The sequence below is a fragment of the Coenobita brevimanus genome, chromosome 61 (genome assembly GCF_032717465.1).
Source record: "Coenobita brevimanus isolate Jiangsu-jjx chromosome 61, ASM3271746v2, whole genome shotgun sequence".
NCBI lineage: Eukaryota > Metazoa > Arthropoda > Malacostraca > Decapoda > Coenobitidae > Coenobita > Coenobita brevimanus.
The window spans coordinates 32,149,786-32,161,714 of NC_137014.1; the positions used below are offsets into that span (position 1 = coordinate 32,149,786).

At 40.3% G+C, this 11,929-nt stretch overlaps 1 protein-coding gene across 1 annotated transcript in view; it reads left to right on the forward strand.

Annotated features, from left to right (window-relative positions):
- Nucleotides 1–250: 250 nt before the first annotated feature.
- Nucleotides 251–11,929, forward strand: part of LOC145403736 (uncharacterized) — a 37,412-nt gene continuing 25,733 nt past the window's right edge. Inside the window, exon 1 of the mRNA XM_080275416.1 lies at nt 251–286. Within this exon, the coding sequence (XP_080131542.1) occupies nt 251–286 (36 nt within the window). The remainder of the gene's footprint in view (nt 287–11,929) is intronic.

Below are 11,929 nucleotides of genomic sequence, written 5' to 3' on the forward strand. Positions count from 1 at the left end.
GCACCTGGACAATCTCTCTCTCTTTCACCTGATCATTCGCTCCTCTTACATTCCATGTACTCATTACCAAGTCCTTTGTCCGGTCCTGGGTCGTCATCATTTGGTCAGTCCTTGTCCGAGGCTTCTTGTTTGTTTTTTTAGTTAGTTGTTTTCCAGAGAGGGGCACTAACCCTCCGCCAACCCTTTTAGTCGCCTTTTACGACAAGCAGGGATACTGGGGGAGTATTCTTGAAAACCCCCCTACCCCCAGATGACCTCGCTGGTGCAGCGCCATGATTTAGACTGGGTAAGTGTGAGTGTTGCCGCTGACGAGGGTTTAATGTATTATATTTTTGTACTAAGAAATTGGCATATTTTTATTATATTCCTGCATATTATCTTATAATCAATGTTGTGACATTATTACCCACCAGAAATACGGTAAAAACCAATAAAAGTTACTATTTTTTTTTTTTTTAGCAACTGCAAAATATTTATGCGCATTTTTGTATTGCTGTATAAATATTTTATGGATAATAAGTTTTCTGTTCTTTCATATAATACACATATTAACATCGTATTCATATGTTTTTATCATATTTGTGCTGCCTTTTACATATGTAAGAGCTGTTTCACATTACGAGTTTGGGTACAGAGCTCTGTGCCCCACCCTAGCCGCCAGTTTAGATTTGTCAGACCATAGATCTCCTTCCATCCTCAAAAGCACATAGATATGTCTGGATCTCTGCAGATCAGATTCTCGTAAGATTAACTGTTTCAACCAAAACAGGGTAGATACTGCTGAACTGTAAATGATTATAATATTTCATATACACTAGGGTGGCCAGATGTGCTGCTTTAGAGTTTCCTGTCCTCTGTCCGGTGCAGTCACTACTCGGACACTCATTTATTCTTCCTTTAGACTCTTGGGTAGATAACATCCAGTTTTCGCCCTAGATGAACTTACACATGACTGACTCAAGCACATGTCACAATGAATGCGTATTTCACCGGTTTAATAAATTTAAGCACTTGGTGAAGGAAGGACAGATGCAATGCATGTAGGCATCAATCTATGATAATTATATTTTTTCAGTTTTAATTTCGTTTACGAGGTTAGAACTCAGTTGAATCAGTTTAAAAACTGAACTATTCCAGTAACTGAATATGAATTATTACTATTGTTAACCCCTTAATTGCGGCCATGTTTTTGCGCTCCTTGCGCGTCCTGCAAGGATATTCGCGCTCTGACTGACTTTTAAAAATATTTGCCAAAAATCAGTTATTAGTCCTAGAATATTATAATTACATGTGCTTATGGCACATATCTTCAGCTATCTCCTGGGATGTTTGTTGAGCCTTCGTTGAGTACCGTAGGAATTGTGGAGACTTCTGAAGTTGGGAAACATATTCTCCACTTTACACTTCCCGACACCCAGTAATATGATTACCACAGCCTGATATTATCACTAGAAAGACTATTCTATGATTTTCAAGTAGTTTGGAATCCATACACCAAAAAAAAAAAACACTGTTAACACAATGAAAATTACGAGTGCTTATGAGCTTCCCACTTGCGCTCGTTCCCCACTGGCATTCTGTAATTTATTATTCATAAACACACTCACACTTTATATTCCTATTATTTTATTACACTTTATATATATATATATATATATATATATATATATATATATATATATATATATATATATATATACAGTATTTATCCATATGTTTCCTTCAGTAATAGTAGTTTATTTTCACTCCAGGCATTAACTTTTTGTTCAGTAAACTAGTGTAGAGAGCAAAGCTTTGACTGCCATTACTCCAAGTATTTGTACTCATATTCTTATATTAGTAATTATTTACATTTGTATTTTGTTTACACTATGTTATACACTGTCACTTCAAGTAAATAAGGGCTCATTTCCCTCGGAGCCAGGATGAACATGGGACACTGAAGCACTCGTAGTTTATCACCATTTCCTCCACTGGCTTATCACAAGATTCACCAGAAAGATTGTAGTCTCTGTCCATCATTACCATGGATAAATTAGCCAGTTCACACTCCACAGCAGAGTCATTTAGTTCTTTACCCCTTCCCACACGAGGTTTAGTAGGGGTAGAGGTCACGGGGCCCCCTAGAAGTGGCGGAAATGGAGGGGTGCGAGTGCTACGTGCTTTCATCTCAAGAAACAACACTAAACTAATTGACGAGGCGGATATGGGGCCACCAAGGGTTGACAACGTCAGCTAGGTGACAGCTGCTAATTTATATGCTGTGAAATGATTGGCAGGAAATTAGGTAGTTCCAGGTGAATGTAAATATCACTTAGGCTTCTCTCTTCCTTTCTTATATATATTTTTATTACGAGAATAGATTTTATGGCATATTTCAAGGGGAAATTACCAGGGAAAATTAGCGAACAAGTGCACGTGGGGTGTTGCCAGGTGATAATTAGCCAACTCCAGGTGTATGGCACTATCAGTTACCTTTTTTTTTTTTTTTTTGGTATATATTATTTTGTATAAGAATAGGGCATAGGGCTTATTTCAATGGATGAAATCACTGGAAAATTCCGGGGAAGATTTGCTTAGTGCAGCGTGGCCGGACAGGTGAGAGGAGAGGGTAATGGAGGGGAGGTAGGGAGGGGAGTCAAAAATGAGGATAAATAGCTAAATTGTCAACAATGGATGGGAGTACAGATGACATTAGCAGTTCTGACCATTGTTGGACACTGACAGTACTGATAGATGATACAAGCCACCACTTGAAAGCCATGGAGAATTCAAAATAACACAGAATCGCAAAAGTGATGCCCTGCAGTATGATCCATGCTCCCGAGTGTCACGAAAGTGACGCCTCGCGGTTAAGGGGTTAAGAAGCGAGATTCGCCAGTTAGGTATTGCTAGAGAATTCTTGACGTTTCCCGATATATTTACCGTAGGTTTCGGTACGAGTCAGAGTTGCCAGTTTGCCTGCTGTTTGTGAGCATAGTTGTTTCTTAAGTTATGCATTAATTTTTGTGCTCTTTCTCTATGATATTTTATTTAGGTGATTGTTGAATTGTGTAATTCATTTTAAGTTTGTTTGCTAAATAATTTACAGTGTTATGTAATGTAAGAAAAATCTGGCATGTTTTGATGTCTCTTAGTTGGTAACTGTTAGCTTTTGCCTTGTCGAGTTTGTACCACCAGTTTCTTGAGTAATGTAAGGCTCTATAAGGATGGGAAAGAGACTACAGGAAGTTTTGGTTGGTTTTCAGTTGCGTGAAGTTCAGTCGGTTTGAGTGTAGTGCAGAGCTGTTAGTGAAGTTTGTGAAGTGTTGCTGGTAAGCATTAGGTGTAATTACAGTCTGTGAAGATTAGGTTATTTTCGGTACTTGTGAAAACAGTGAAGTGTTTACTGAAGTTTGTCTATCATCAGAACTTGTAATAACAGCGAAGTGTTGTCAAGTATTAAATGTAATAATAGTTAGTAAAGTCTGTATAGCTCCAGCGCCTGTGAGAACAGTGAAGTGACGTTGGAAAGCATTCCGCTTTAGACAATTCCAGTGCTGTTCCTCCATCACTTCTCCCCTCTGACTTCCTCATGGCTGACATTAAAATTTCTTCAGCTGATGTATTTTCTGCTATCACTGGCCTCAGTACTAACAAGGCATATGGGCCTGATGGAGTCCCTCCTGTTGTTCTCAAGAACTGTACTTCTGTGCTTACACCCTGCCTAGGCAAACTCTCTCGCCTTTGTCTGACAATTTGTACCTTTCCTTCTCGCTGGAAGTTTGCTCTCGTTTAGCCAGTCCCAAAGAAGCGTGACCACTCCCAACCCTCCAACTATCGTCCAATTGCTTTAACGTCCTGTATTTCAAAAATTTTCGAGTCAATTCTCAATAGAAATATTTTAAGGCATCTTTCCTATCACAACCTTCTTTCTGATCGTCAGTACGGGTTCCGTCAGGGACGCTCCACTGGCGATCTTCTCACCTACCTTTCAGACTCCTGGTCATTCTCCTTTTGGAACTTTGGCAAAAGCTTTGCCATTGCACTTGACATCTCTAAGGCTTTCGATCGAGTCTGGCATAAAGCTTTAATTTCCAAATTGACCTCTTACGGTTTCTATCCTTCTATCTGTGCCTTCATCGCTAGCTTCCTTTCTGGTCGTTCTATAGCTGCTGTTGTAGATGGCCATTGTTCTTCTCCTAGATCTATCAACAGTGGTGTTCCTCAGGGCACTCTCCTATCACCAACTCTCCTCCTTTTATTCATCAATGACCTTCTAAGCTATACATCTAAAGCTATCCACTCATACGCTGATGACTCCACCCTTCACCTTTCCATTCGGTTCCCGCAACGCCCATCTCAGCAGTTGCTTCAGCAAACAAGGGATGAGGCTATGGCACACCTAATGTCTGACTTGGCTCGTATCTCTGACTGGGGTAAAAATAATCTGGTTGTTTTTAATGCAGCTAAGACTCAGGTCTTACATCTATGAACCAGACAAAATCTTCCACAGGTATACCCACTAATGTTTAATAATATTCAGCTTAATCCTGCATCATCCTTGAACATGCTTGGGGTTTCATTTGCTCGGGACTTATCTTGGAAAGATCATATTACATCTCTTGTAAAATCTGCTTCCAAGAGATTAGGTGTGCTAAGCCGACTCTGGTCTTTCTTTACCCCTGCACAATTGTTGACTCTATACAGGGGTTTTATCTGCCCCTGTGTGGAGTACAACTCGCATGTGTGGGGAGGCTCCCCACATACAGCTCTTCTCAATATGGTGGAGTCAAAGGCTTTTCGTCTCATTAACTCTCCTTCTCTTACTGACTCTCTTCAATCTCTGTCTCTTCACTGCACTGTTACATCTTTATCTCTTTTCTATCGCTACTTCAATGGTCACTGCTCCTCTGAACTGTCTGCATGCATTCCTCCACCTCTACGACGGGCGCGTAGCACCCGTCTAGCAGCAAACTCTCATCCCTTTTCCGTTCAACTCTCTAGTGCAAGAGTTAACCGTTACTCCCAGTCCTTCATTTATGCAACAGGTCAACTCTGGAACTGTCTCCCTCTGTCTGTATTTCCTGCTGCCTTGGATCTCCAGTCTTTCAGATGCAGTGTGTCCAGGCATCTCGAAATGATCAGATCTTGAATTTGGCTCTCTATTGTATTTTGTTTTTCTCCTGGAGGGAACTGTTATTGCGGGCTCATGGCCTTTGGTTCCTTCTTCCTCGCACAAAAAAAAAAATGGAATTACTGTACTTGGAAAATAAAGACAGTAAATTTTAAGAAGCCAATGTTTATTTATAACGCCTCAGCTGATCTTGTGTACTGTACACCTAAAGGCTGACAATAGGAAGAACAGCTCACTGGATAACATCCTTCCTGTACTGAACTACTGCTGTTGGAGCCTGTGGCAGTGTGGGGTGAGGACTTAACATTATTATTATTGTTGTTGTTGTTGTTGTTATTATTATTATTATTATTATTAGTAGTAGTAGTAGTAGTAGTATTAAGAAATAGAATATCTATTTTTAATAGAGATAATTTCTACAATACTACCAATTACTTACATCCAGAAATCAATGAACAACAGTCAACTTGCTCTCAGGACTCGTATAGGACTGAGAATGACTAAGGATGTATACGACTGAGGCGGTTGTGACAAAGTTAGGAAAATCTAAATTAAAGTAGAGAGGTAAAGAAACATGTGAGGGAGGGTGGTAGTGTATCACCGGAAATGAGGTCTTTGCTGGGTAATGACAGACACGGCAGGAGGTCCTGTTGTCAAGAATACTCCTCAGAATGCAGAGTTAGGCAAATGATTTGTATATAGGTTATGGTTTTCACACTGGGTCCGGTGAGTTGTTGGACAGTGCCTCCCTTTTTGAGCTTTTGGAAGTGACATCCCTAATTCGGCTGCAGTCGTGTTGATCCTATTATTGCACCAAGATTATTTAAGTCAGGCTTAGTTTATTCAAAGAGTATGTATTGTTGTGGTGTAGTTGATCGTAATACTGCGTAGATGCTATTGCAGACGTATTTGTCATAATATTGCATAGATTATTTCAGGTAAACTTGTATTAATCAAAGGATATGTGCTGTTGTGGTTTAGATGATTACAATACTCGTATTGCATAGGTATTATTACAGTGGTGCTGAAGTCAGAAGTTGATTTTCGGTTCTAATCTCCTGGCTTACAGCACTGCATCCATCCGGTTCAGCCCCGAAGGAGACACGCTGCGTATACTTCTTTTACTCTAACTTGGCTTGAAATTGCCTTCTCACCTTCCTCAGTGTTGAGTTGAAACAATAGGACTAGAATATGATGCTATACTCTTGACACTTTAACTTGCCCCCAAAATGTCATCTTTTCCTCTTAAATGTTGTGTTGTAAAAATAAATCAACTCTAAGATATGACGCTATGCTCTCCTTACTTTGGCCTAGCCTAAAACTGCCATCTTTCCATTTTCAGTGCTGAATTATAAGAACAGATTAACATTAGAATATGATGATGCACTCTTTAAATCTGATCTGGCCAGTACTGGAACCTTGAATGCCGATTTTAGCCAACAGATCAACATTGGTGCTGGGTGCTATAGTCGCGTACACGACTCTGACGTTGTCATTATCGTATCCTGGCAACCTGCCATTTAAAGTGCGTCCTATTTCATATCATATTATACAGTACACGAATCATATTATTATGCACGAATATATTATACACGAATATTATTATACACGAACATATTATACACGAATCACATGCGTCTCAAATATACACGCAATCAGACGCATTTTTGAATGGTAGGTTGCCAGGGCAGGATAATAACAACCTCAGAGTCGCACGCCGCGACTATAGTATGAATAAGTTCAATGGATGGGACGCAGAGCCACAGTATTGTCTTATTCTGTCCTTAAGCCAGTAGTTTCCAAACTTTTCTAATTCTCGCCCCCCCCCCTCACTGAATGACACGTTCCCTGCACCCCCCTTCCTCAAATACTGTATTTTACTGGCAGTGTTAGCACATGTCGAGAAATATCATAGATTCTTAATCTTTGAAATTGTTTATACCGTATATTCAGATAACGAGATTTCTTGTTCATGTCTGAAATTTTTCCTCCATATTTAGAAATTACTGAATTCCATCATAATTCATAGTTTTCAAATATAATTACCCTATTTATCAAGCCTTCGCACCCACCCCAGGCAACCCTTCGTGCCCCCCTAGGGGGGGGGTGCGCCCCACAGGTTGGTAACCACTGCCTTAAGCTTTGTAAAATAAGCTGCAAAGGAATGAAGATCTGGATCAAGTTAAAGTGAAATATCAACACTGTCCATAGGTGGGATTCAGGAACATATTTGCCATTTTTTCCCTGTCGCCTTTGTTTTTCCACTAACAAGAGACAAAGGAGCCTTCTACACTCTCTTGTTCTTCCCCCCCAAAATTATAGTTCAGTCTACTGAATCTACCTACATACCTATCTATTTATCTATCACTGCCTCGCTACCTATCTATCTGTCTATTTGTCTATCCATCTTTCTACCTGCCAATCTAATAGCCAGAAACCTCAATCCCGGAAGTGGTGGCCACAGACAAACAAATCACCCTGTTCTCTGCTCTCAGACTGCCCTTTTCCAATCCTATCCCTCTCACTCACATACCTCTCCACTCTGTCCCTCCATCTCATCTTCGGCCTCCTCCTTCCTTCTCCTCCACCTCACTCACATACACTATCGTAGTCAGCCTTTCATTTTGCAATTACTTCACACAGTCAGACCATCTCAACGTACAGACTTGAGCAAAAGTTTGCCGACACTTCTCTATTGGGTGAGGCATTAGAAGGTGTCACAGAAACTCTTTATATTCTAGCAGTATGAACCAGATAACAAAGAAGTGTGAGAAGATGGGATGCCCTATCATTTGGGGACGGATGAGGAATATGGAAGGCAGGGCACAGCACTGGCAGAGAATTGTCGGTGAACTTTTGCTCATGGCTGTACTCTCAGTGTTTTCCAGCACACCCATATCAACACCAGAATGCTCCCTAACTTCCAAATTTTGTATGTCTGTCTGTCTCTCCACTTAACTTCACAAGTTCCTCTCAGGTAACACATTTCTACCCATGTTACTTTCGATTTGTGTCCATCCAGCAGAGTCCAAGGTTCGTATTCTCGACGGTGTAGCCACAGGCATGATCCCACCGCTGCCACCAATTATGTTCCCGGTTGATTAGGAATACACTAAGTTCCCCAGCTGGTCACTTCCTACAGCTACGTCGCTGCCATGGCAAGCGGCGGGAATGTGGTGGTAATCCTGTGAGTTAGAAGTGAGGTAGCGTGCAGGTGAACAGACACTGGAACAGATGTGTTTATCTCTCTTTATTACATCACAGAAAGATACAACTGCGAGAAGAGAGTGTGTCAGAGTAGTACGTCTCCCTCTTGCAAGAGCTGAGTATAATCTGCTCCTTCTGCTCTGCCCTGCAGTGGGAGCAGGCTTAGGTCAGCTTATTTAGAGATGCCACATCTCTCAGTGACAATGAGAGATATACATGAATAGGTGTGTATTTCAACCTTACCATGCACATCACACATCTCAATAAAGTAGTATTAACTACATGAGGTATATTAGTATAGATATGTTTCCCCAAGACTTAAACATATGCATATTTTATATTCTTCTGTCGCCTTCTTTCAGCCTCTCTGTTTATGTCCGAAAAATGCAGGCTTTGCACGTCTGGGCTCTCAATCCCATGCCACACTTACAGTGTAGTTGTGTTTGGTTGTGTATCTTCACACTATATTACACACTCTTTAATTATGAATAAACATCTCCATATGTAATATGTAAAAATAGTGTGAGACTTCAACTCATCATGGAAATGATGTCCGGCACCAGAACATCGGTGAAGGAATGTGTCTAACATCTATTTCTTATTTTTCTATGCGGCTAAATAATATTAATATTTATGCTATTTGTGTTATGTATAGTGGTGTTTGAATAATTTAAATGACCCAGAAGAGGACTGTGAGGAGTAATAAGCAAAATAAATCTCTTAGTAATTGGTCTTAGGGAGCTTCCTTGACCGACGAGAATACGAACCCAAGCTTCACTTCCATACGTTAGAGTGCGGATCAAAATACGCTTCTTCAACGACTTCTGTACTTCCATGATCACGTCCCTATTCCTGATCACTGCTCTCAGTGTTACCCACGACGTTTTTTTCCCCTGTTGTACCCCTTCTTGCATTTTATCTTCTAAGTTTCCGTCCTTACTCGTCAAACTGCCTAAATATCTGAAGGCATTCACATTCTCCTTTATATGTTCCTGGCTATTTCGTCTCGTTATGCTCTTTTTAAATATTTTTCAGTTGCAAGTCATAGAAGCTTGAGAAAGTTATCACAGGGCTGTGAGAGAGTTCATTGATCAGCTGAGAACGAGTCAGAGAAGCCAGAGTGAGTTAACTGACCTGCCTGAAGAGAAAACGATCCTGAGAGTGTTAGTACTGCTACCGTTGTCACTACTAGCTCTATCATAATACAAACAATCCACGTATTTTATTGCTGCAGAGAGTCAGTCACAGCAGACTAAGAGTAAATGAGACTGAGTCATAGGAGCTTGGAAGTTAATAAATGAATCATAGGAGCCTGAAAGAGTTAATGACAGCGATTTCGTTCACACAACAAGCACACCCATCCAGAGCTGACCTTTCCCTGTGACCTTGACGTTGGTCTAAAACTGATTCCCATCGAGTTTGATTAAAATCAGTTTAAACTGCATTGATCTTGCACTGTGACTTTCATCTCTGGCCTGTTCTCAGAAACAATAAGAGTACACTGTGCTTATCCTTAAACCCATCCATCATGATTAGCTTAAATCGGATCATAAATTTTATTTTGTTAATACCCACACATACATGGGTTGAACTTTGACCTTCCCCTGTGACTTTGACTTTTGACTAATTATTCTGAATTGTTTCATTATTACAGTACCTTTAGTAGTTTGGCTTTAACTGGATTAAAACTATTTAAGTTGATTTTGCTTGGTCAACCTGTTATTCTTCAGTAACATTAGGTTTTCTTATTTCCTGTCTCTCAACTCAGCCGCCAAATTTGAACAGAACTGGATAAAACTGCTTGAGTTATTTTGTTAAAACACACACACACACACACACACACACACACACACACACACACACACACATACGGATCAAAACATAATACCTGTTCTCGCTTCGCGAGCTCAGATGTAATAATAAATATGCAGTTGGTGATGACTGTAAGACTGAGTCAATACTCCAGGGGCGTGAATGACCTTTAAATGACTGTGTGACGTTTCGTTGGCAGGCTAGTAATATTTTTCCAATTTATTTATTTATTTTCATTTGTTTATAAATCCTGCCTCATAATATTGTTTGGGTTATGATGATGATGATGGTGATGATGATGATGATGATGTCGATAATGATGGTGATAAAGGCAGTGATGATGATGATGATGATGATGATGATGATGGGAAGAAGGAGGACAAGGAAGAATGAACGACCAAGAATAACGAGGAGGAACCGGTAAGTATATTTTGAGTGTTCGTCATAATCATCATCATCTTTATTATCATCATTATCCTCACCACCTTATCGAGATGAGCGCATGCCAGTTATCCTTCATAAACAAGACAAGGGTCGGCTATCACTGTTTCATAGCACACGATGGTTCATATACTGCACACCCTTTGATGACAAATTCTAGTGACTTGTGAGGGAGGCTTAGTCATCATTACCGATGCCTAAGCTGCATCATTTTATGCTTCCCATAACCTTTTTAATGTTTTTAGTGTGTACTTTCTTACGCCTATTATTACATCGTTTATTACGAGCGAGCTAGCAAAGTGAGCGAGTGATGTTTACTGTCAGTTAAGTTTGGAAATAGAGCGGCCCGGCCAGACCCGACCGTCACGCTAAGCAGAAGCTAATGACTTTACTCCTATTGTATGTGAGGCAGAGTTGAAATTCTTTCTGCATGTGATATATTCGTTCAATAAAATTCGTTATCAACTAAAAACTCACCCAAAAACGTGTAGGAACCCCTTGGAATCTCGGGTTTTCCAAGGGATGCTTGGCTGGAATCAGTGAACGCCTCAATTACAGAATCAAATTTAAAAAGATTTTCCGTCGTAACACTGTTATTTGGCATCAGCTCAAGGAATTAAATATCGGAGACTCCGCTTATAACTTTACATGAACGTTTTTGCTATGTTTTGATGGTGCAATCACCTAGGAAAACACCCCATTTCTGGCTTTAATCATCTCACCAGTAACCAAGTCTTTATTGTTTCAGTTTCGTCGACACGGCAGGTTGGCAGGAGAGTTGCGTGTGTTTGTGTGCTTTGTGTGTGTGGGGGTGTGGGTGTGGTGTGTGTGACTGTGTGCGTACGTGCGTGCGTGTGTGTGTGTGTGTGTGTGTGAGAGAGAGAGAGAGAGAGAGAGAGAGAGAGAGAGAGAGAGAATGTCTTTTGTTCCAGCACATTTAGGCCTACCCGTCCCCGCCCCGGAGGGACTCGGGGAAAGGTATTGTTTTCACTCGGTTTGTCTGTTTTTTTTTTTTTTTTTTTTTAACTGTCTGTCTGTCTGTTAACGATTTTACGCAAAAACTACTGGTGCTTTTTAGACTGAAATTTCATTGATGATGGGCTGTAACCTTTTGATCACATGATAAAATTTTGGGTCAAATTGGGCTAAAGCCCAGGCTGCAGACCGCAGAAAATGAAAAGAAAAATTGTTTTTTATTTTTTTCGCCATAACTCCTTTCAAATGCGTCATATCGATATGAAACCAAAATCTAAAGGTGCTTCTTTCAAATCTGCATCTTAAAACATGTCTCATTACATTAGGGGGTCATCCCTCAATTAACGGTAGGGGGGTCTAAAATTTCAAATGGGCATA